The 27,277-nt window shown below is 39.0% G+C and overlaps 1 protein-coding gene across 1 annotated transcript; it reads right to left on the reverse strand.

Moving 5' to 3' along the window:
• Window positions 1-110: 110 nt before the first annotated feature.
• LOC127421397 (3-methyl-2-oxobutanoate dehydrogenase [lipoamide] kinase, mitochondrial-like) lies at window positions 111-27,133 on the reverse strand. Its single transcript, XM_051664425.1, has 11 exons — window positions 26,673-27,133; window positions 22,528-22,596; window positions 22,103-22,213; window positions 18,035-18,082; window positions 17,225-17,344; window positions 16,953-17,051; window positions 15,109-15,182; window positions 12,128-12,256; window positions 5,759-5,848; window positions 4,579-4,734; window positions 111-1,577 (listed from the first exon to the last, which is right to left on the reverse strand). The coding sequence occupies exons 1-11, from the start codon at window positions 26,919-26,921 to the stop codon at window positions 1,433-1,435; spliced, it is 1,290 nt and encodes a 429-aa protein (XP_051520385.1). The 5' UTR covers window positions 26,922-27,133; the 3' UTR covers window positions 111-1,432.
• Between the last annotated feature and the right edge of the window lie 144 nt (window positions 27,134-27,277).

Here is a 27,277-nt window from a genome sequence, read left to right on the forward strand (position 1 = left end):
GAGGGTTAATATCTAGTGGCTAAATTGAAAAAGACAATACATTTGATTAGTGTTAATGAACTCTTGGTAACATGAATGGAAGGGGGAAAAAAAACTATGGACACAAATAGTTTCATCCAGAATTTTATAATGCCTGAAAAACTATGCGCATTTGGCATCTATGAAATACAAACTCAACATCAAAAAATACAATAAAATGATCCAATACTTGATATCATTCTGGGTGCCTCATGCCACAATTTGGCCTTTTTTAAACAGCGGAACTAATGTGCACATTAGTCTGTTTGCATTCCATGTTATTCTTCTATACATCATTCATTACCCTGATTCTCTATCATTAGTATGTTCACTTGGGTAGCTTTGTGTACAGTCAAAAGTCAATGCTCAGATTATACCAGTAGAGGGCAAACTAGGGCAAGAAATCTACATCATTTCAGTCCAGAAAATGAGCATATCATATACTAGTGCTCCCTTTCGTAAAAATCACTCGCCTTCATTAATTTCAAAAGTAAAGGAAAGACACCACAGGCACAAGATCAGTTATGAATGACTTGTACTATTGTTGCAAAAAGCTCATTGTCAGTTTCTCTAATGCTGGCACCCTTTTGGAGCACAAACTGAACAAAGTCCATCAGGAGACAAAATCTGCAGCTGAGCAGGGTGTAAAAATGCATTCATTTAACTATCAACATCACTATAAACACTGTTTGCTTGAGAGAATGTCAAACAAGAAAATTAAAGAATACTTTATATTTTGCACTTTGATAATAACCAAATGAGCCTTTCTTTCATCATACCATTTCAATCATGAAATATACAACAAACTCTTAAGCTCATATGGTTAATGTGAAATGTCAAAACTATCAGTTTATAAGGCAGTAGACCTATATTCAGAGTCAATAGCAGATTACTAAAAGCCTTTCTGCACTTGTGTGCTAACTCAAACTGTTCCTTTTGAGAGAACGCTAACAGAATAACATGTCCTTAAAGAGTCCAAATGATTCATAATTCTGAGAGAAACCAGGACTTGGCTGTCTGGAGAGTTGAAGTCACAGAAGGTTGACAGCATCTTTTATCAGTTTCTGGAGTGTAAGGAGTCTCACATTTGGATAGTAACATGCTTGATTTTGAACATGAAATCCTCTAGCGTTCTTAAGGCTGAAAGTTTGTTTTCTTTTTAAATCACAGTGAACAACACAATCACCTTATATGCAGTGCAAACCCGAAGTTGTGTCTGTTCACAACTTAAAACCGTGACACCCAATGGCTGCAGAAAACGTGATCCAAAATGTGAAGCTGATGCAGTGTAAAAGGGAAAAAAAGAGTTCGACAGGTAATGAGAAAAGTGATAACAGTGGAACTTCCTGGTTTTGGTTCACCTTCCACCTCTAAAATTGACCAACCCGCAAGCTCCAATGACTCGGGAATAACGTCAAACTCTGAAGCTCTCTCCTTTGCCATCAATGTGCCGAAGGCGCAGGTAGACGTCTGTGCCAATGCCCTGCATCGACTGGATGGCCAAGGAACCTCCCAAGTACTCAGCATATGCTCGAGACGTAGGAAGACCAAAGCCAAACCTGGAGATTAAAAGAGATATCATTGAGGTGTTAACACTATCCCATTACACACCACCACAGAGCAGCCCAATTTATCAAATAAACAATCAAAAACTTCAATTAAACCTGAAATTGCGCAAAATTCTCATTATTTTATGTAAAATTTTTGTTGATACGACAAAGCAATCAAAAGTTATAGCATTACAAAAATCATTTATGCAAGTGTCCAAAAACATCTCCAAACAAATAAAATCACAATAATTGTACATAAGAACTAATTAGACATGCAACACAACAATGACTAAAGCTTTGCATAGCATGCAGACATGATTTTAGTAATGAGATTTCACAGAATGAGTTTTATTCTGTGCCATCTGAGCCATCATTGAGTCTGTATTATGTTCTTGGCGCCATCTCCTGGTGGCCATATGTAATTAGAGTGAATGATCACATGACTCTGCCCAAATATGGAGGACTAACACCACTGGTTGGAGCAATCTCAAACCAATCCAATTGGTTTAGCGTTCCATGATGCTACAGCATTTCCAATAATGTCATCTGATCCAGGAAAGCCAACGGGTGTGTTCGACTTCATGCAGCACTGTGCAGACCAATCGGCACCGTACTTGAAACGGTGCATGTCGGTTAGAAATTTTGTCAGACTTAAAATGGCACCCCCGCAGCATCACCATGATGTATGCCATCAAAGTACCGCAAGAGCGATTCGAGAGCTGACACCTGGCAAAGCCGGCGCAGTTTCTCCAGAGCGGCTGCACAAGTTCTAAATGACGACAGCTTATTAATGATTGGCCAGACTCACAATGTGACAATGGTTACATGGGCTGTGTTCGCAATGGCATGCTTCACATACACTCTTACTACTTCTGCTATGTCAGTCAATGGCTGAAATAAGTAGTCTGCCATTACCAAGGTGTTTATTCTGACACCTCTAGTTTGGCGAAAACTCTCAAAAATCCATGTTTTTATAACAGTACATCATGTTTATATGTATCATGTTATATTATGTTTGTCATATTAATATGTTTATTCATAAAAACATTCAAAACGATTAAAAATTCTGCATCTTTTATTGGTATTAAAATAATTCAGGCTTTTATTGGACTTCTCATGCACACAGCAGGCACTGTATTAAGCAGCACATAAACCTTTCAAATGAACAATGTTTCTGATCATTTTGTGTAAAATTCAAGCATCTGTCTATCTGAATTCCACTTCGACTGTAATAAAGAAAGCAAACATTGTGTGATCTTCCGTGACTGGTGTAGGTTCAGCAGACGACGGGAAGCGCAAAGTGTCCAGCTTGATGGCTCTCTTTTCAACTCCTCCCCTGACTGCAACCAGCAAATCTCACAGATCGGCAAATCGAGATGCAGTTCAAATCGAACACACCCAACGCGTTTGTAGCCAGATAGCAAGATGTCAGATAGCCAGATGCTGTGTGCACATTGTGCTTTGTGTGGGTTATCTACTGATCTATACTAGTGCTCGACCGATTTATCGGTATCGGCGTATATTTTACCGATATGCACAGATATGAAAATGTTTTTTTCAGATCATATAATGCAGAAAGCAATGCTTTAGAATTGGTGTCATAATGTAGTGTGTCCAGCAGAGCGCATTCCGACTCCATTGTTTACAGAGCTGAGCTGGTTCTGCAGACAGTGTGGAGTTAAGCGGTGTCTTCACGGTAAGTTGATAATTAGTTTGTGAAATACATACTGGAAAGTTAATAAACAATGACCCCATAATTTTCCCTTTTCAATATAACTAATATAAAGTTAACCCTGTCCCTGACAACCATGTCACTCATGTTCATCACATCTGTTTGCCATGTTAGCCAACTATAGTTTGTCAGTGCAGTCAGTAATGTAGCAGATTGACAAGTAAATATCAGAGCATCTTTTTGCAGCTCAGCAGACAATGGTGCGGTGGTGGATTGTGTCTGTTGAATGTTGATTTCACGCTACGTTGTTACCTAGTTGGTGAGACGCAGTGCTGGAAAGTAAATAAAGTATATCTTTTACTCTCCATGACAATGAGCTTATAGCTAACTAGCTAATCACATAGCTACTTTCATTGTTGTCAGCTGAGTGGAAGCTAATGTGTAAACATGTATTCACCAAACTGTTTTGTTCAGGATTCACAGTTTGGTACCCCTTCTACCGAACAATTCCAGTTGTTGCATTTACAAAATGTAATATTTAAAAGTCTGGTTTTCCACCGTTGAAAGTTTCCCCTGAACTTGTATAGCAGAATATGGTGTAACACCACTGCTGCTGTTAATCTTGACTCGGCAGGTGTAAATGCTTCTTGTTTTACAACCTGCCCCTAATTGACTGGCAGCATTAAAATAGTCAGCATTTGACTGATACTAAACATACAGTCCTGATTTTTATTTAGCTTTAATTTTAATTTTTTCTTTATTTAAAATGGTCAGCAACTGACTGATACTGAACATACAGTCCTGATGTTTATTCAGCTGTTTATTGTATTTTTATTTATTCTTTATTTTCTCAGTTCATTTCTAGAATTTGTTGACAATGTATAATAATAATGTCAAATATTAGTTGGGGAGACGACTACATTTTAACTAGGGAAAGTTTTGTACCTATAGCCATATAGTCTGGTCTAATTGTGATTTGAGACAGCTCATATGGGGGGGGGGGGGTGCAGAGCAGTGGTAACATGACAAGATCCAGATCAAACTGGTTGAATCTGGATCAGGTTAGTAGACTCCTTCAGCTGCTACACTGATCTAATAGCAAAAACTCAAGTCAGCTGCTGCATGTGCACATCTTTAAAAAAACTTGTAAATATTTACACGTGAGGAGGTGAAGAGCATGTTGTACATGCAAAAAGGAAACATGATCCCAAAAATCAAACCAGCAACCTAAGCATTAGACCCAATGTCTAAAATACACAAACAACTCGACATTTCAATATTTGAGAAGCTCTGTATTGTAGCCTGTTTTCAATCTTACAGAGATGTAACTCCTCTCACCCATGCATGGGTCCAGATTGGGGACCGCTGTTAGTAATGCTGTCGAAAAGGTTGCTCATGCGTGGATCCTGTGTACTCTGCTCAGCTGTGCTAAAGTGGTAATCCATCACCTTTTCCAGAATGCTGTGAGGAATCCCACCACCACGATCCGAGATCCTGCACAAAAACATGACCACATTGACATTACTACAAGCATTTACCAAAATAACAACATGTGAAAAAGCAGGAATATGTTCAATTTAAGAAGTTGACTAAGAAATTGAAGATTAGTTTAAAAATCTCACATTATCATCCAAATATTTGCATAATGAATTGTGACTGGTCTTCTTTCTTACATCTGTTTGGAAAATGAATTATGATCGAGCTTTTCTTTCTATTTATAGTGTCTATTTGAACAGCCAACAGCTCTGACCTGGCATTTCATTAATGTATTAAGCTTACCTAAACTTTAACACTATTCTTTTGCTGCCTTGCAAGCACTGACATTTACCTTTGGGAAATGCAAATCTAGTTTTCATTTACTTTTACTTGTAATTACCCACATATATTACATACAATAACCAGTTTCAATTGTTTTGACCATGTCCTGTTTCTCTCTTGCATGTAGTGCAAAAACAGTCAGTATGGAGTACCTTATGGAAGTTATATGCTGTTAAAGGTATAGTTCACCCAAAAATGAAAATTCTCTCATCATTTACTCATGCCATCCTAGATGTGACTGACTTTAATTTGCTGAACACAAATGAAGAATTTTAGAAAAAATATCTCAGTTCTGCAGGTTCATACAATGCAAGTGAATGGTGACCAAAACTTTGAAGGTCCAATAAGCACATAAAGGCAGCATAAAAGTAATGCACATGACTCCAGTGGTTAAATCAATGTCTTCAGAAGCTATATGATAGGTGTGGGTAAGAAACAGATCAATATTTAAGTCCTTTTTTACTACAACTCTCCACTTTCACATTCTTCTTCTGTTTTTGTGAATTGCATTCTTTGTGCATATCCTACTGGGCAGGGAGAAAAGTTTATAGTAAAAAAGGACTTTAATATTGATCCGTTTCTGACGAAACATTTACGTAATGTCATACTCCACTTAATTTCCTATGTGGCATTTAACTATTTAGTAATGAGTAAATTAGGGAATAAATTATTGATTTTGGACACTGGCCCATAAACTAACCTTATGACAAAGTCAGTGTCATTGTTTGCAATGGTGACCGCCACATCAGGCACATTGTAAGGTGTGTCCAAGTGACTCTCCATGGTGGCTCTGTGAATAACAGGAAATAAATTGTGAGGAAATTCAATCGAACATTATAATCAATAAATAAAATGGTAATCGATAAAAGGCCTGAAATAACTATGAAAGCTCTCCTTTCACTCCTCCACTCTCCACAGTTCAACTTTAAGAGACAGCAAAGACTTGGGAGCGATTTCTTAAAGAAAAAATTTGACGAAAAGTACAGGAAGGAGAAATCTTCCAGCACTGGCAGTTCATGCTTTTGTTGGAGACCTAGACGGCAAATGAATGAGGAATTTAATGAGTATGTGAGGAGTACTGAAGTCTCGGGGCTCTATCAGTGTGACTAGAGAAAACTGGAGTGGCTTTATGCCAACAGTGACTTGACCTCCAGCCAAGACCAGACTGTCAACTACCGTCCGGTTGAAGAGGAGTCTGAAGCAAAAATTGTGATTACAGTATCCACTTAAAATAAAAGTCTATGGGCAAGGCATCTGGAGGGTTTAAATGCAGAAACGTTCAGCTTGTATTATTGTTAAAGTGTTTGAATGAATTCATCCTTACCTAAATGTGTTATTAGAGCTGTAAAATTGAAAGGTAACGAGTTTACCGTCTTGACATTGTCATGACAGGAGTTAACATATTGCATGTAATTTAACACAGAAAAGGCTAGTCCGATATTAATCTATAAACTATAAAATGTATAGGTCTTGTGACTGTACTTTTGAAATGGTGCGTATTTTTAAATGGTGTATTTTAACATTTGTCCTGGTGCAATGTCTTGCCCCATACACTTTCAAGTGCATTGCTGTGATAGGGGCGTGGCCGAGCGACATTTGCAGAGAGCAAGGCCGGGAGAGACAGAGGTAACGATTGACACCTGTGGGAAATCACCTCTAACAGCTGTTTTGTGTTTGCAGTGAGAGTGGAGAGAGATAAAAAAGGGCAATCCAGACCGTCGGAGGAGAGAGAGAGAGACACATGCAGCAGAGAGTTCCCTCGCCAGCATCCACCAAACTTAACATCAAGCTCTGCTTGAGCTGCGCCAGTAACAGGAGCAGTGATTCCAGGTCATCCTTCAAGCTCAAGAAGAGGACCGGCAGGTGCTACGGAGCTCGATACCCCAGGGGGCTTCCACTGGCACGACCTCTGCCCCCTCCATGACCCACTTCATGCTTGTCAAGTCTATAGAGGACGACCCGGAGGCGTTCGTGAAACTGTTTGAGTGTGCGGTGGAAGCAGCGGGATGGCCAGAGTCCCAGTGGGTGGTCCGCCTGCTGCCACTGCTGTCAGAAGAAGCACAACTGGCAGCCCAATAACTACCTGTCGCCAACCGCATGGGGTATCAGGACTTGAAACGTGCCATCTTACAACGGGTCGTCCACAGTGCAGAGCAGCACCACCTGCGCTTCCACTCGCTGACGCTTGGTCACCCTTTTGCCTTTGCCCAACAGCTCCGTGACTCCTGCTGGTGGTGGCTGCTGGCGGCAGAACACAATGCTGTGGCCGTAGTTGACCTGGTGGTGCTGGAGCAGCTGATCAACCGACTACCGAAAAGGATGGCGGAATGGGTCCAGTGCCACCGACCAGCATCGCTGGATGAGGTGATCCAGCTGGCAGAGGACCATATGGCGGTGTACTCGGGGGGCCGGCAAGCCCTCTTCTTCTCTCTCTCTCTCTCTCTCTCTCCTTCCCTTCAAACCGGCGGGTTGAATGGCCCACGAGAGAAAGTGTGGAAAATAAAAGACTTGTGTTGAACGTTTGCCCGGCCCTCGCATCCTCCTTGAGAAGAAAGTCAAGAGACCTTGTCACAATAATTTTGCTTGTTTCTACAAACTGGAGGTACAACTCAAAATAATTTGCTTTGGTAATCAACAGAATTCCCCAGATGTTGTCAAAAAAGCTAGAATTAAACCTGGAGCAATCCTTTTAAAAAGGTACAACAAGACAATGTTCAAGGTGAACCTTTTCTCAGCAAGTATTTTTTTTTATGCAAGATAATAAAAAACTAGATAGGTAAAGTTTGTCAAGACAAAGTTTGATGTTGACTTGACTTGTCTGAACATTTAAACATGTTTTAATGTTTTAAGTTTGATGGTTATACAGACATTACAGTAAGAATAAGCAGATAGTTATCTTGCTAGCCAGATAGACAGACTGTCACATAGTCAGATAAATCATCAGCTAGATAGAGAGGGCAACTTAAAGGTGCTGTAAGCGATTTTAGTATTCTGAAGATTTCACGTGACTGAGCCGTTGAATTAGCCTAGCTCCCTCATTCTAAAACCCCACCCTCCAAAGATAATTTTGGCACAAACACTGAGCAAAAGAGCAGCATTGTTTGTTCCTGTGGCTGTCAAATTCAACAGTGGCACAATAGCCTCAGTGATCCGCTTCAAATCCAACACTATGACCCTGTTTCCACCTGGTATTAAGATGCGTTTCAGGTGATCAGATCACATGGTCAGTGTTGGGGAGTAACAGAATACATGTAACGGGATTACGTATTTAAAATACAAAATATAAGTAACTGTATTCCACTACAGTTACAATTTAAATCATTGGTAATTAGAATACAGTTACATTCAAAAGTATTTAGATTACTGAAGAGATTACTTTGCATTTTATTGTCATTTGTTTCATTTAATATTTAGTCCTTTCAGATGGAAAATATTTTATACATATAAATGATGCAATCCAAAGTTTATTTTAACAGTGGTGAAACACTTTCGTGATGTGTTACATTCATACGAGCAGACAGAGATGTATGTATGAAGTTTAGAGTAGAAGAAATAAACCTTGTGCAAATTGTCAGCTTTACGCCAAGTTAAAATGCTATGCATTTTACATGCATGTTACCAGGCACGATCATATTTTTTTTATCAAGAAAATTCACATTGTATCATAATTTCTTTTTTTCTAGCAAGACCTTTGATATTAGGGCAAAAATCATATTCTTGATGATAATTTTTTTATTGTTTTACTGTAAAAATATCTAAAAATCCTTAAAACAAGATCAATTTGATTTATCTTGTTTTAGAAACAACACTGCATAAGATATTTAGGTTATTCAGAGAATGTATTTTTAACATGTGTATTTTGTCTTACTGTACTGGCAGAGTTTTTATAGTCAAAACAAGAAAATCTACCAGTGCTGAAGAAGTAATCCAAAGTATTTAGAATACGTTACTGACCTTGAATAATCTAACGAAATACGTTACAAATTACTTTTTACAGCATGTATTCTGTAATCTGTAGTGGAATACATTTCAAAAGTAACCCTCTCAACCCTGTATATATGTATAATGGAAATGAGGCCAAAGAGAACAAGCAATCTGATTGACAGGTGAAAAGCGTCAATGTCCGCGGAGACATTTTTGTTTGCTGTTTACAAAGTCTACAGCTGTCACAGAGACCAGTGATATGTCTCAGGACATTTATTTTATTTAATTATATCTCTAAGGGAGTAGGAACATTTTTTGCATACTTTTACATGAAAAAGGTTTGCTTACAGCAAACTTAGCGTCCTTTGTGGTTTGTTTACATTAGAATTTCTGACAGTTGGAGTTTGAATTGATGAGCATTCTGACGTAAACATTATGTCAATGTAAGTCTTTGAGATTTTTCAGATTTTTGATTGTCCGCTGAGTGAAAACTGTAACAGCCCGTCTACACCAGATGCGGGCAGTGTGTCACGTCAAAAGCGATAGAATAATATAATCAATGATGCTGTCTACACTGAAAGTGTCCGTTGCGGTGCGTCTGTCACACCGACAGTAAATGTGTGTCCCGTTCCATTTTGCGTTGCACGTGCTGACACTACTACTGCCAGCAACACAAATAAATGGTTTAGAACGTTTGCTTCAATGCGGCCTGTGAAGACAGCCGCAAGCCGTTGCGGTGCGGCAATTCAGCAGACATGCCTGATGTAGACAGGGTGTAAGTGTGATCAGTTAGAAAAAGACTTAGCACACTATTCCAGAACAGTCTGAAGGTCTGTGCAGAGTTTGGTGGCTCTAGCTTGGAGTTACAGTCAGAAATTTTGATCTTCGTTTGGGGATTTTGAAAAAACCTTAAACATATTAACCCCAACATAATTAATAATAATTATAGATATCTAGGCTCTTCTCCAAAACTTAGTGAGCTGCCTTGCTGTCTCCTGCCTACATAGGCATCTGTCTTCCGTGACAGCAACCTAACTGATATGGAGCCTCATAAGAAAGCGATTTGGAAAACTCTACAAAGGAGGCAACTCCACACATCATTCAAATATCGCTCGTCAGGAGCAGCATACAGGAGACTCGACGATTATATGAACTATTCAATACAGGTGATGCGAGAGGAAAGATGTGATACTCTCATGAGCATAAATGCGTGCACGCACACACACACACACACACTTTTGGGTGAAGTAGTCAGTGTTTGATCATAATAACCATTTTTCCCATACTTTTCAGTATTTTTATTTATTTATTTTATCCCCTTTTTCTCCCCAATTTGGCATGCCCAATTCCCAATGCGCTCCAAGTCCTCGTGGTGGCGTAGTGACTCGCCTCAATCCGGGTGGCGGAGGACAAATCTCTGTTGCCTCTGCGTCCGAGACCATCAACCCACGCATCTTATCACATGGCTTGTTGAGCGTGTTACCACGGAGACATAGCGTGTGTGGAGGCTTCACGCTATTCTCTGTGGCATCCACGCACAACTCACCATGCGCCCCACCAAGAGTGAACCACAAGGAGGTTACCCCATGTGACTCTAACATCCCTAGCAACCGGGCCAATTTGGTTGCTTAGGAGACCTGGCTGGAGTCACTCTGCACACCCTGGATTCAAACTTGCGACTCCAGGGGTGGTAGTCAGCGTCTTTACTCGCTGAGCTACCCAGGCCCACCATGCTTTTCAGTATTGAATGGATTACAAATATATTTATAATCAAAATATCTCTCGCTTCATCACATTGCATTATGGGATTGCCTACCTGAGGCAGGATACATATGATGCTACCTTAGAATTAGGCCAAAATGAGATATCTTAGGAGGCAGCATAAATAAGATAACTACCTTTTGAAACTTCTATAATGTCATAAATTGCTGCCTCTGGAGGACGCTCACTAGGTTTTGAAACAGACCCCTAGACTACTGCACATGGATTAAAATTTCTCTAACAAGAACAGCTTGGCAAGCATCTAATGTCAACAACATCAGTAACAACAGTTGAGTGACCTTATTTGAACACAGCCAAGACAGCCTAATACCCGCAGAGAGAAACAGAGAGCTTTACAAAGAGAGGTCCTTAACACAGGAGTTTCAGCTTTTTATGGACAAGACCTACAGTTTACTGATCTTCAGAAGAACAAAATAGTTATTACAGTGTATCAGTTGCACTTCCGAGTGTTTTTTAGCATGTCGCCATGCAGTTGTTAGTGTTCTGGGTGGCAAAACCCCCACCGCCAAGTCTCCATGGTATTTGTGTTCCCTTGATATAGGTCAATTCCCTCCTTCAGTGCAAGTCTGATTTTTTTCACTCGTTCCGTTTGTCCACCAGGCAAAAACATTAGTCCGAAATACGAGAAATTGAAATAGCAGTGTTTGCCAAGGCATATAAAAATAAAAGGTCTGGAAGAACATAACATTAACAGTGAAGTCACTGAAAAGGTATTTGGCTTCAAAACAAGTTTGACACCACAAAATCACAATAAAGTCAGATCAGGAAAGACAAGTGTATTATGCAAAACAACCACATAACCTCAACTTTATTATGATGTTGGATGCAATTCTTTCATTGCATAATCCTGGAGTGCCTGACGGTTGGGTCTCATTTAATTAAACAAAAATGACCCATGCTTGCTTAACTATGTCAAAATCTATGACAAACACCAAAACACTTACACATGCCAACCGGGGTTGTGGTGAAAGAAACGCCAATGGGAAATTCCATACCAGGCCTCTTGTGTAATATATGTGAAATGTAAATGACCTATTTTTCCTTGCCTTACACTGAAAGCTATTATAGTGAATGTCAATGTCACAATGTCCCTCAAAAACCGGCAAGCAGCCAACATCACACACATGCAGCTGGGTCATAGTCCATGCAGCAACAGCTTTCACTGCAATTAAAATGCTAATTTTTCACCGTTATCTGTATGTTCCATTTGAACCAACACTGGATTTAGGTCCAAACAAAGTAACCGCATCAACTGCAATTCTGTCAATCATCACAGCATAATTAAATGGTTAAGAAAACAGAAGTGTGTGTGTGTGTGTGTGTGTATCTCATTGACCTATACTGTATATGTCAGGAATGTTACCTCATAGCATTCTTCAGCAGCTCAGGCAGGATATAGTCCAGCGGCAGTGGAATGAAGGGAAAGCGGGCCGCCACATGGCCGTTGATGCGAACTCGTGGGGAGTTCCCATACTGATGCTCACAGAGCCGTCTGAGGGGAACAGAGAGGAGCCATTAGGAAATACATGAACACAGAAACTGTTCCAAACATTTACAACATGATGCATGCATGCAAATGCAAAAACCAGGCATATGCCATTAATTATGCACCGGGTAAAAACTGCCTTGCCAGGTTATGCAAGAAGGGCTGGACAATATTAATATTTTTCAGCCTTTTAATAATATATACCTCAATGTCTTTGAATCTGCTATGAAATGAAGGTTGACAGCCATTGCTACCAAGATGATTCAAAATGTTTCATGTTCAATTATTTTTATTGTCGATAACGTCGACTAATCGTTTCAGCCCTAGTTAAAAACTGGTACTGTCTCTTTAAGAAAGATGGCATTTCTCTAAAAAGCATCTGAAAATTAGCACATATTAACGAGAGAGACTCGAATGGCTTTATATCAACTGTCCTATGCATGATTAGAATTAATCGTTTCTTTTTTCTTTGATCAACAACTGACTGTAAAGAACAAAGCGTATTAAAAGAGACATTAAATGACAAATAACTTGTCTCTCTGTGCTATCTCTCATAGCAAGACTTTTAACTATTGCCATATAGTCTGTTTGCAGGATATTCCAGCCAAGAACTACCTACTTAGGAAGAAACTGTCTAATCTAAATGAAAAGTGACCAATTGCAATAAGTTTTGTTTATGTTCCATTTAGGGACATGTTTATTGGAAATAATTTGTAACAATCATTTAGCGGTATGGAGGAACTAATTTCAAACAACTGAACATCAGTATTGCTCAGTGACCAGCTATAAAGACTAGGGATGCACGATATATCGGCGGCCGATATACAGTATATTATAAAAATATTATTATTGTGCCGAAAATGGAATTACCGCTGATATTTTTCGACGATAATTTGTTTATTTGCTTTCGGCTGAGGATCTCAGACTGCCCTATGGCTTCTTCCCTTCAGGCAGGGACTCGGGCAGTCTCAAGCGACACAACGTGTCTGTGTGAGCCAGAGCTAAGCTCATGTCGCTCTGTGAGAATTAATTAAACATCTCTGCACCCTGTTACGTTGTTTTAGGGCTGGTTTTAGTCATCTGCTGTAAATAACAACATGCCATTTCCCATATTCTGTTTGTTTCATGAGTCAATAAACAAAGATGCAACAAAATATAAAATTATTGGTTATCGGTGTAGGCCACAATGAGCTGTGAATTATTGTTATCGATGCATCCCTAATAAAGACACCAGAAAAGAAATTAGTGGATATGCAATATGCATTAGATGGTCAGCAAATGGACTGTGGGTGTGCCATCTGAGGCAAAGACTAGCATTGGACAATCGACTTTTTAATAAAATCTGGAGTTTTAGCAGATTTATCTAACAAACAATCAACATATATTTGTCAAAACAGTCTTAAGTTGTAACTCGACATATTTCACCAAGCATTTGTTTCAAGATCATAATTGAACTGGGAATAGTAGAAATGAGGAGAAATAAATCAAAATTAGCACTTGGAGATACTCTGTGCATATGCACAATGTAATAGGTGGGATGGAAAAAAGGGCTCTAAAACAGCCGCTTTTCCACTAACGGACCAGTGCGAGCCAGGGCTATCAATTGGCCAGCCGGGGCCAATAGCCACGGACCTTGAGCCACAAAACCAACGTCAATCTGCATTCCCACCATCGGGCCAAAAACTTCACAGCATTGCCCAGAAACCCAGATTTTAGCGGATTTGTACGGTGCACGCATTTTGAAACTCTGCCTTTGACATGGCACCCGCCTCAATCTCCGGTTGGCCTTGTTTGGCCCTAGGGTAATCGGTGGGCCAAAGACCATTGGCCCCGAGAAAGCCCTGAGGAGGCACGATGAAGCCCCTGAAGTGACAGTGGGAACGCAACTGGCCCTGGCACGCCCTCATATGGCCCAATAGTGGAAACGCAGCTACTGACTGACTGGACAGCAGCAGAAGGGAATGGAGTGGTGAGCTGCTGGTGAACAAATGCATGTATTCAGCAACTGCACATTCTTCAAGGACCCAAAGATGAAATTCGTGACCACATACTGTACACAGCATTGTGGCCTGATTCCTTTTCTTTTTTAAAGATTTCAAGAGGCACATCTGGGAAATGTTTGGTGAAAGCCTCCAAGCCCAGAGACACACTGGGAGTAAAAGAACTGATGCAAAGGGGAAAGAAAGGAATTATTATTATTATTATTGTTATTATTATTAACTGTAATCTGATTGGATAAAAGAGTTGCTATGAAACCTGCCCAGCAAATCACTGCTATTAAGCAAAAGAAAGAAAGTCATGGCGACTTCCTCTTGTTTGTGTTCTGAAGTCGTTGTTTGTGAAGGATCATTCATGACATGACTTGGTAACATGCAAGAAATAGTGTAAATTCTTAACACCCGCCTTGTGCAAGGGCCGCAACTAAATGCAAATGTGAATTATTTAGTTTGGAATTTATTTAGTTTGAAAAACTTTGTCTTTGTTTGCTACTGTAGAACAGCATTCATAAGAGGCCAGTTTAAGAAATAATTATACGTGCCATTCACTGCAAATCATTCCTTGACACAAACGAAACCTGACTGTTTACACATTAAACTCAAATATCACAAGTAAATACAGGTTTTGCTGCCACTTAGCAAATGTTAGACAGTAGCTCTAAAATTACCTTTATAACACGAATCTTGGTAAATCACAAATGACTAGTCTGGGCTCTGGCCTTTATTTTAGACAAACAAAGCACATGCACACACATGATTCGTTACCACTCACTTGATTGGTAAGCACTCACATATGCACACAGAAAGCAGGGTGCAAGGCAGATGAAAAAGAGTTAAAAGTTAAAATGAGGGCATACTTACCGAGCAAAATCAACCCACTTCTCTATGATCTTTTTAGGGGAAAGCCGTCGACATATGATGCCTACAAAATCAGGCTGGAATGGAGAAAAAAAATTTGTCAAAACACAATAACATATAGTAAGCATGCATAAAGAGCCATCACATTATATTATGGTCTGCTCTGTGGTTGCGAAGGTGATCAAAGTAGTTTTAGCATATTATATATGGTTGCTAGGGTGTTCTGGGTGGTTGATAGATAGTCAAAAAGTGCCCACCCCCAAGTCTCTATGATATTCTGGTTCCTAGATATGGCTCTGGTCTGCAAACCCCTAACCGCAAGTACAAGCAATATTAATGCTTGCCTTAGCAAGCACTACTTATAAAACTTACATTTAAGTTTGCTTTCAGAATGTGAGCAAAAGTGTAAAAAAAGCATTTATTGTCAAGAAACATTTCAGCAGTCATGTGTCTTAAATAACAGTCTAGTGGAGCGAGTAAGTATTACGGCACGTCTCTTAGCCATTTGCCAGGAGATATGGGCGGTGGGGCTCTTTTATATTTAGCCCTTGTATGTGGGTCATATGAAAATAATGGTGGCCCACTTGGCTGTCTGGACGAGACACTTATGTCATTGGGCAAAGAACTGAAGACCGCATCGCAGGTACATCTACGGACATGTTGGAGAAAGAATCGCCATTGGCTAGTACATTTTTGTTTTTACTTGCCAGACTTTTGATTACATGCAAGCGTAATGAACTGAAAGACATTAAGCAAACAGGAAAGGGGGCATCTTCACATAGTATTCATATATATGACTTTACACACTATAGTATGAGTGTGTATATTTTCGAGCCGCTGATAGCGCAGCACTAGTTAAAACTTTGTGTCGGTCGCATAAAGCAGATGACAGCCTATACAGTGGCAAGACAAATTACCTGCATTTATGTATGAATTTGTCTTAAAATCTGGTTTGATCTTAATCTAAGTTACAATAATGAACAAACACAAGCAGTTTTAACTAATAACACACAAATTATTGTATTGTTCTTGTACATACTGAAATCATTCAAACATTCACAGTGTAGGTTGGGAAAAAGTATGTGAACCCCATAGGCTAACGACGTCAACCAAAGCTAATTAGAGTCAGGAGTTGGCAAACCTGGCATCCAATTAATGAAACAAGATTGGAGGTGAGGGTTAGAGCTACTTTGACTTATAAAAGGGGCTCAAACATTTTGAGTTAGCTAATTACAAGAAGCATCTGCTGACTTGGAGAGATCTCAAAAAACCTACGATCAAGAATTGTTGCTTTGCATAAAGCTGGACAAAGTTATTACGAAGAGCTTAGATATTCATCTGTCCACAGTTAGACAAACTGTCTATCATTGGAGATTATTTATTACTGTGGCTACTCTCCCTAGAAGTGGTCGTCCAGACAAGATGACAAAGGGCACCCTCATGCTCAGTGAAGTAAAAAAAGAACCCTAGAGTGAGTCAAATACTTCAAGGAATCATTGAAACTGGTTAACATCTCTATTCGTTAGTCTACTATACGGAAAACATTAAACAGGCATTGTGTCCATGGCAGGACACCACAAAGGAAGCCAAACATTGCTGCACACCTGAAGTTTGCCAAAGACCACCTTGACACTCCACAGTGCTACTGGGAAAATGTTTTGTGGACTAAGGTTGAAGGGTGGGTTGTTCAAGAAACCTGTTTGACAATATAATTATTTTTGCAATTCCGTTTGGTGTCACAAGAGGCCAAGAAATGACATGCTTCGCCTTTAAAGATCCACTTTTATAATAACTACAAAATATCACAATGAAAAAAAGGAGGCTAAAACATTATGCAAGAGACGTACATTATCCTCATGCAAGGCGATGTGGTGCGTGGCCAGCATACGGATGCCCAGACGAGATGTCAACGTTGTGTCCAAGAAATTACGAACCAGAGTTTCTTCCTAAACAAAGTAAAAAAAATCCACTGAGGTTACAACTGGATTTGACTCAAAGATTAGAAGACCAATAAGGCTTAGATAAACTAGATTGCTGTCATAATCATAAGCTTAAAATAAAACCAAAGAAAAGATTGCCATTATGCTGAGGGTGATAAAAAAAATAAAATAAATCTCACCACAATGTGTTTACGACATTCCCTGAATCCCTCAGCTAGCATGGTGACAACATCTTTGTGGTCATCAAGGAGCTGTTTCACAAGCTTGCTATAGCGAGCTTCAGTCTCCTGGTCTTTTATCTGAAGATAAAGCATTGGTGGAAAGGTTAGCAAAATAATTCATGTTAAACTTTCGTATGTAAGGCTCAACGGACAGTCAGCAGGTTATTATCGCAAAAAAACAAACAAAAAAAAACAACTAAAGGTGGTTTATTTTGCCTGGCTGACTATGTCCCACTTATTACACCACACAGCTCCTTACCTATAACATAAATCAATGGATATTGATGCAAAATGAAATTATTTTATCATGTGATGTGTTAATAATGGCCATAATACAAAATATTTGACAGAGGAGTGCTGTGATTAACCAATCAGAATCAAGTTTTCCAGAGAGTCATGTAATAAGTCACGTGGTCCACTTAAGTCACTCAAATTCACTACAGTAATTAATTCAATTTCTACATATTTCCAGCAGTAGATATTGTGACATTTGGGCATTTTTCATTTGATCACAAACAAAATGGTTATAACCAAAATTAAACAGATTGACCACTTCAGCATTGACTCAGCATTGTACATAGTCAGTCAACAAAGAATTATGTTTCACTCATGAGAGCCGATATACAATCCTCTAAAGCTAGTACTGGTGCCCTTAGCAAACTCACAGGTCTCTCCAGTTACAGAATTTAGTTATGGTAGATTGCAAACTGGTCAACAACCAGCCTGTGGATGAATTAATATGGATAGGTTTGGCTGAATTGTACTTACGGCTGGAAAGTCACTCAGCTTTTGGTAGGCCCTGATATAAAGCTCGTGCTGTAGAGAGAGAAAGAGAACTTATGGATACAATATAGGGTTAACAAATCAGCTCTGTTGTGGTTCCAAGAGCTAGTTTTCCTAGAGGCCTGTTTGCCTCATCATTCCTCTGAAGCCCATTCCTGGCTCTTCTCCATCCCTCGATGAGCACATGGCATAAATTCTTTATGGATTCTAGGAACACGTGGCAAAACGAGGAAGGAGTGACCGGAAAATATTTAAACAAGCTGAAGGTTTTGATTGATTAGTCTTAATAGAGAAAGAAATTGACTTCCAGCCAGTTGATGACATATCTGATCAAGCAAATAACATATCTTCTCAAAGAAATTAAAGCCAAGTTCATGTTGTAATAACTAGAGGTAGACCTGATATTTGGTTTGACAGATATTGTTTAAATAAATAAGTTAACTTTTTACATAACAGCCAAAGATGAAAATGAATTTGACCATTTAGTACATCACATAACAATTTTGCATAAATATGATGGCATAAATGATAACTATTATTACAAATAATAAAATATTCATACAGCATGTTTTAGTATTGTAGTCCAATTCTATATTTTTGTAGTGTTTCAAAAAGCAGAAATAAAACAAAATTATAAATTGTTAAATGTTAAATTGCTAAAAATATTTAATTATAATCATTATTCTTATAGCTCATTATTAACATTAAATTTATAGTTAAATAAAAGTTTGTAAAATTATTGTTCATACTTCATGTTTTATTATAGTCCAATTATTTTGTTAGTGTCAAAAAGCAGAAATAAAACACTTAAAAATGGTAACTGTTCATTGTTAAATTGCTAAAAAAGATTCAGTATAATTATTATAGATTTAAATAATGTAAATAAAATTTATATATTATCAAAATGTTCATACTGCATGTTTTATTATAGTCTAATTATTATTTTGTTAGTAGCATAAAACAATTAAAATGCTTAATTATTAAAATTATTTATTAAAACTTAATTTTAATTTATTAATATTATTCTTATAATGTTTTTATTATTGAATTTGTAAAATTAAATTACAATTTGTAAAAATGTTCTTAAAATATTTATACTGCATGTTTTATTATCAAATTATAATTTTGTTACCATGTCAAAAAGGAGAAATAAAACAATTACATTTTTCTTTTTGCATTTCAGTTATTGGACACCCACACATAAAAACAATCTGTATTGTGTTGGTTGTTAAAAAAACAAAACCTTTATATCTGAACATTACTGATTTAATTGTACTGAACAAACACTGAAAAGCACTATGTAACCTCCCTCAAAAAAAAAAAAAAAAAAAAAGGGGCTGTACATGAGACTCTCTCTGGAGCATAGCTGAGGGCAAATCTGGGTAAAAGTTCACAGAGGAGGACTTGCAGAAAGAAGTAAACAGGCAGGAGAAAAGGGTGGGAATCCTCATTCTAGAGATATACGTAGTCTTTCTGCATGCTACTACATGCTATACTGGAATTTTGTCCCATTCCTCCAGACAGAACTGGTGTAACTGAGTCAGGTTTGTAGGCCTCCTTGCTCGCACATGCTTTTTCAGTTCTGCCCACAAATTTTCTATCAGATTGAGGTCAGGGCTTTGTGATGGCCACTCCAATACATTGACTTTGTTGTCCTGAAGCCATTTTGCCACAACTTTGGAGGTGTGCTTGGGGTCATTGTCCATTTGTAAGACCCATTTGCGACTGAGCTTTAACTTCCTGGCTGATGTCTTGAGATGTTGCTTCAATATATCCACATAATTTTCCTTCCTCATGATGCTATCTATTTTGAGAAGTGCATCAGTCCGTCCTGCAGCAAATCACCCCACAACATGATGTTGCCACCCCATGCTTCATGGTTGGAATGGTGTTCTTCGGCTTGCAAGCCTCACCCTTTTTCCTTCAAACATAACGATGGTCATTATGGCCAAACAGTTCAATTTTTGTTTCATCAGTCCAGAGGACATTTCTCCAAAAAGTAAGATCTTTGTCCCCATGTGCACTTGCAAACTGTAGTCTGGCTTTTTATGGTGGTTTTGAAGCAGTGGCTTCTTCCATGCCGAGCAGCCTTTCAGGATATGTCGGTATAGGACTCGTTTTACTGTGGATATAGATACTTGTCTACCTGTTTCATTGAGCATCTTCACAAGGTCCTTCGCTGTTGTTCTGGGATTGATTTGCACTTTTCACACCAAACTACGTTCATCTCTAAGAGACAGAATGCATCTCCTTCCTGAGCGGTATGATGGCTGCGTGGTCCCATGGTGTTTATACTTGCATACTATTGTTTGTACAGATGAACGTGGTACCTTCAGGCATTTGGAAATTTCTCCCAAGGATGAACCAGACTTGTGGAGGTCCACAATTTTTTTCTGAGGTTTTGGCTGATTTCTTTTGATTTTTCCATGATGTCAAGCAAAGGGGCACTGAGTTTGATGGTAGGCCTTAAAATACATCCACAGGTACACCTCCAATTGACTCCAATTAGCCTATCAGAAGCTAAATGGCTAAAGGCTTGACATGATTTTCTGGAATTTTCCAAGCTGCTTAAAGGCACAGTTAACTTAGTGTATGTAAACTTCTGACCCACTGGAATTGTGATATAGTCAATTAAAAGTGAAACAATCTGTCTGTAAACAATTGTTGGAAAAATTACTCATGTCATGCACAAAGTAAATGTCCTAAACGACTTGCCAAAACTATAGTTTGCTAATATTAAACCTGTGGAGTGGTTAACAAAATTAGTTTTAATGACTTCAGCCTAAGTGTATGTAAACTTCTGACTTCAACTGTAAGTGTTATTTGGAGCAAAAATTAATTTCAGGCTCAATTTGTGCTATTGTTTGCTGTCATAACCTAGAATAATTAATTATATCAATGTAACAAACCTAGGATCATTGCTTCATGTCATTTACACACTCAGGTGAGTCTTCTCGACTCTGTGAAGTATTTGCACTCTACGGCCACATGTTTTTTGACCATTTTTACAAATGTAATACCTTAAACTTTACATTACCCACAAAGAATATATGCTGATGTGAGTGAAAGAACTGGAGACCGGAAATTGAAAACAGTCGAATCGTGGAACACTTCCGCGTTCAGGAAAAAGTTGGATAGCGACCACAAGGGAGGTTAACCCACATGTGTTCCCTAGCAACCGGGCCAATTGGTTGCTTTGGAAGCCTGGCTGGTGTCACTCAGCACTCTCTGGATTCGAACTCACAATTCCAGGGGTGGTAGTCAGCGTCTTTGCTTGCTGAGCTACCCAGGCCCCATAAATTGTTCAATAATTAAACACTGAAAAGATTTCCAAGGCTAGAATTAGCTTTTGAAACAAAAACAGAGATAGTGAGTTAATGTATACATTTTAAAAAAAGAAATGCCACATCGTCTCTGTGGTCATTAGAATTAGTGACAGAACAATCTTTCGGCAGATATTTGGCCATTTTGAGATTATAGATTGGGTTAAATTGATTAAATATTGTGAAAAATAAGTGTTCATTTCAGCAATTTTATATACATCTCATTTACTGTCATTAAATTGTATTATGTCGGTTATATATCAGCCAGCTGCCATCCTGCTCACTAAATATTGGTATCTGCCATTGCAAAACCTATATTGTTAGAACACTAATATGATGTAGGCTACCTGTTCGGAACAGGCTACCAAATAAAACCACTAAATGCATCAATAAAGCACTTCCAATCCAAGAAAATCTGTTTAAATTTGGGGATACAAATGACTTGCATTAAGACGACACTACTAACCCTCCATTTATAGCCGCCATGAGCACAGGGGGTCGGATGGCACTGAAACAAATATGTTGGTCAGCTTAGCAATTCAGACCTCCATCGGAACAACACTCAGCCTAAATTAACCGACCGCAGCTCCTCATCACCCAATATCCCCTCTGAGAGTTTCAGGGGTGGAGCATGTCTAACAAACCAGCTTGTAAGAGAGACGATGAGACTACCCGCCACAAAAGAATGAATGAGAACCGAGAAATCCCACAGAGAAGAAAGGGAACTCACCACTTGGAGAATGGTTGGGTTGCAGCCGATAATGAAGGGCAGGCTTCGAAAGCCCTTAATGCGATGAGCGATACGGACAGGCAGCTCTTTGTGTAGGTACTTGGCACTGCTCTGCATTAAAATAAGTAACATACAAATACTTAATATTACCATAATTAAGTAAAGAGCCATTCTTAGCACCTAAACAGCTTAATCCTTCAGCACTAAGAAAAAAGTACCAAAAAGTACTATGGCATTACAATGATATTCTTAAGTACATTTGGAGTACCACGTAAATACAGTAAATGTATATAAATGATAATCATTCAGTACCATGGTATTAACATGACGATAGTATTACCATCAATGAACCGCCTTGGCTCTTAAAAAAATGGCACCAATGTGGGTTGGGATAAATGTAGGATCCGAGACAGGAGTGTAATTACCAGGATATGTTGTCCATCAGGAGACTTCCCTGCATACAACATAGTGGCTGGCGTGAGTCTGACAGAAGGCTGTGAAGAGAACGTTACAGTTAAACACAATGCATTTACCATTTTTCATTTAGTATCTGATGGGAGACACCTACTACAAACTAGATACCTTTCTTAGCAACTCACTCAATTGTCTAAAATTGCCTGTATTGGAAATGTTATAGTAGTACTTTTGTTTAGAGGATAGTCTAATAATTCATGGGTTAAGTGACATTTGTAAGTCAGGCCATGCCCACACTACAATGCATTAAACTCGTTATGTTTTGGCCTTCCATCCACACTAAGACATTGTTTTTGTCCAGAAAAAAATGTAGCTTTTCGAGAATGCTCTCCCAAGTGGATCAATTTGAAAATGCTGTCTTCGCATTGTAGTGTGGACAGGGAAAACTGAGATATTAGAAATCTATGACATATTTTTTGTTATGTGACAGTTATGCAGGGGCAGACTGGCCATCGAGAGCACCGGGTGTTTTCCCGGTGAGCCGCTGGGTAATTTGGGCTGGCCCGCTGCTGCGCAAGTACTGGTCTGTCCTACAGGCAATACAGATGGCCTCCAACATGCCCGCGCGGACCCCATTATAGACCGAATATTCCATAAACTATGTAAGCTAAAGCCAATGCAATGGCTTATATTTTTAAATAATGTGATATCTTTTATTTTGAAATAAACTGCACATAGGAGTGCATATCCTAATGCGCACATTAACTGTGAAACTTGCGTGGACCTCATTATTTGACATACAAATCACAATAATGGTGACAACCAAAAATAACATTAAGTATAAGATGAGCTCTGAATAATCACAAAATGACAAATAACTGCAAGTTACAACAAATACAATAACAGCAGCATAAATTAAATTGGCAAACATTAAAGCTATAAGCAGTACATAGTCATTTGCATAATTTATTCATACCGCAAAGCATTACTAGGAGCTGAAGTGCGGCTTGCTGAATAATGCTTATGCCTGATACAAATGCAGCCTTAACAAATATTAATTTGTGGCTATATGAGTCTTTGAGGCTTTTTTCGTTTAAAGGATAGCAGAAACAGTGCTTGACAAAGCACTGGGCTTTTCACTTTCTCAAGAATAATCCAGGGAAGGAATTAAATCACTGCAAATATAAAGACGCAACAAACTCAGAAAATATGTGAAAATATGAGCAACTAATCTGCAAAATATCTGCAAAGATCTACACTTTAAGAGGTGTTTATTTATTTTTACATATATTTATATTTGTTTATATTTATACTGTATATCTACATATTCTGGCCAACTTTGTTTTCATTGATTTTTTTTAAAATAAACATCTTCACATAGTTATGTGAGTAACTGACATGAAATTTTAAGCATTGTCATCAGTGTCCTGCTGTGTGACACTTTCTTCATCTAACTATTTTAAACAACATTTTATGATCTTGTATAGCTATATACATATATAATATATTATTATTATACTTGTTGTTTCCACAACCTCATATTAACTAAGACAATAGTTTATTTGCACATCTAGAAAAAAGTTGAAAGTGATTAAGATCTTTAAAAACTCTGAAAAATGCTGACTTGTCACAGCACCTAAAATACACACTTTCCCTTGTACGTTCATGTACATTTTAACTTAACATCTGTATGTTGGCTATAAAGTGCTTATTTTTAGTGCTTTCTCTAAAAAAAATCCACTCATCACATTTACAGTGGTTTTATGTTTTAAAATGATGACCATTTGTGCACTGTGGGGCCCGTTGTCATGACTAGCAGTCAACAGAAATGTCTTTTTTTTTTTTCTCTCAACACAAAAATTTGAAACTGAGCTGGAAAATGAAATCAATGAGTGTTATGGTATGGTGTGTTGCGGGCTGGGTTTGGTGTGCTGCTCTGGGCCAGAAAGTCCAGGGCCATTTTTTAGTCCTAGTCCGCCCCTGCAGTTATGTGATACATTCAACCCAAAACCATCAAGATGAGGACCCATGTTGTAGCAGCATTGTTGTGCCTGTAGTTTTCATTTATAAAGTATTTAATTCATTGACTGGATAATTCAAAAATAAGATTTACAATATGGTTACAATATATAACCATATTACAATATATAAACAAACTTTTATTGATTTGTTTAGAAAAATGTAACTACATTGTGATATGTATATAGTTATTGTGATATAAAATTACTCCTATCATGATATAAGATTTTGGTCATATCGCCCACACCTATTGCACATGATTCCTATGGACTACTTTTCGGTGCTTTTTAAAATCCTTTTTGACACTTGACAGCCCCTGACTACTCTTTGCTTTCATTATATGGAAAAGGGCAGTGTGAACAGTCTACCCAACTTCTCCTTGTGTTCCATGTAATGAAAATCATACAGGTTTGGAACGACATGATGGAAAATAAATGAAACAGAATTAAAAAAAAATTTGTGAAATATCCCTTATTTTTAATTATGTGCATAATGAATCTATTAGGACAGGAGCAGTGGCCGATGTCTAATCACACTGGGCTTTGTTGAGTCATTAAGGCAGCTCCTCGTGTATGCTTCTGTCGAACCCTGGTGCTTTTACGTCATCAACTTGCGTCATCACAAACATGCACATGATGGAAAGCACAACGCGGGTCGCTATATGTGTGATTGTTATAAATTTTGTGTCATTACGCACACCAGAGTGAACAACACTTGCGCCTCTGTGCTTCAAATGCTGTAATTCAGCAGTTGTACATGTCCAGGGGAAGGAGACTATATCTGATGCTCACAAACAATATTTTTTGAGGACACAGCTGGTTGCACGCTCACATATATAAAAGGCACCTCACCTTTTCTGTCCCGCAATGTTTCCTTGCCAGTCATGATTCACGTGCGTGTTTGTTTTTGTGCAACCGATGATGTCATCATGCTTAAATCGGCAAAAACGCATGAGCAAGTCATTTTACTTCCCGAACAAGTGTGGATCCGAGTACAGGTTGCTTTCTTACTCATGCGAACCTCACCACAGTTACAGTGCAACCGAACTCAGACCAACTCCTACAGGTAGTCTCGGGTTCGGTACCGCGGTGCGCTTCCCGGTCCGCATGACAGCTTTCACATTACCAAGTTTTCATGCGAACCATGCGGTTTCGGACTAAATGGCCAGTGTGAAATCCCCCTGCTCAAAGTAGGGCAGGTTACATAAGGATACTGCACACATGCTTGCTTGGACACTGGCATGACAGCCGGGAACTCACTTATATCTGATGAGATAAGCATGATGCACGTTTTCCATCTATAACTAAAATATTTGCAAGTAAAATTGCTTTCACAAATGGGTAAAACTCACTAAGGTTTGCTGTCCTAAGTTTGACCCAGGGGTGTAACAATCATTTAAAAAGTGAGGGGGACGGAACGATTAAATATATAAGATATATTTTTAAGGCTCTAAATCGATGACTCTAAATTTATTATTAATTACATGACTGACCAGTGCATTTACACATTTGTTGTATGAAAGACACAGGGTAAACACATTTGCCCTGTGAAAAAGTGAGGGGGACACGTCCCCTGCATCCCCCGCATATTCTACGCCCATGGTTTGCCCTGTGTGTGTGTGTGTGTGTGTGTGTGTGTGTGTGTGTGTGTGTGTGTGTGTGTGTGTGAGAGAGAGAGAGAGAGAGATAAAGACACACAGTTTACACATTCACACTACTGCAAAGTCAAACACACAATTTCTTCCTAAAGGGATTAATCTAGAGTCCAAGAGTCTGCTCATTTAAATCAGATTTATCAGAAATTATCCCCATTCCCATTCCCATGGGCACTATTTAAAAAGGGACTTCAAAATGAAAGTTATTTCATCTAAATGCCTCAAATTAGCTCATTTCCAATGTCATTACTGTAAACTGGTACCTGTACAACCACACACTGGTTGACTACAGCCATCTGAGACAGGAGGTGGGAATTTGCCAATTGGACAGATACTGTTTGGTTAAAGCTTGTTACAACGCATTTTTCAGTATATCAAGCTAGCCATACTATGGATGGAGAACGCAACGTATTGATCTGCATCTAGGCCGTTAGAAGACATCGGAGTGTGCTTTGCAGTCCTAAGGAGACAATGGTGACTGACCTTCTCGGCAGATGCATCGATGGCAGACTGGTTGTAAAAAGACGTGACGGTTTTGGACCTCTCCCGAGCCAGTTCCGTGTAACCGGACATGGACGATGTAGACCGAAACCTTCTGTCGATGTCATGTCCACCAGCCGACTGTGGAGCTAATGCTCTGGCTGATGGGGCCAGAAAGAACCGGGTCACACTGATCCTGGAGCCGCCGCTGCCCAACAGCTCCATGGCCTGGCCTGTCACGCGCCCTCGCATTTTCACACACCCTAATAACGGAAATATCCCAAATAACAAACCTCAATTCCTTATTAGTTTAAACCGACTATCCGACTACCTCGCCATCTAAAAGAGTGGTTTTGCTCGTGCACAAAGGCACGTCTCTGGCACCATCACATCACTGGATGTAAAATACGAAGGAGATGAAAACACTAGTCGCTTGTGGTGTTTATCAGAAGACCCGTGTGTGCAGCCAATCAGCGGTCAGAGGGGGCGGGGCTTCGCGCTCCGTACGGCCTCAGCAGCAACAGAAACCAGTCATGACGCTGCAATGAAAATGAGAGACAGTGCGGCTGTGACCGAGAACAGTTTGTACGGTACTTCTTTCGACTCAC

This window comes from Myxocyprinus asiaticus, chromosome 3 (assembly GCF_019703515.2).
Source record: "Myxocyprinus asiaticus isolate MX2 ecotype Aquarium Trade chromosome 3, UBuf_Myxa_2, whole genome shotgun sequence".
Taxonomy (NCBI): domain Eukaryota; kingdom Metazoa; phylum Chordata; class Actinopteri; order Cypriniformes; family Catostomidae; genus Myxocyprinus; species Myxocyprinus asiaticus.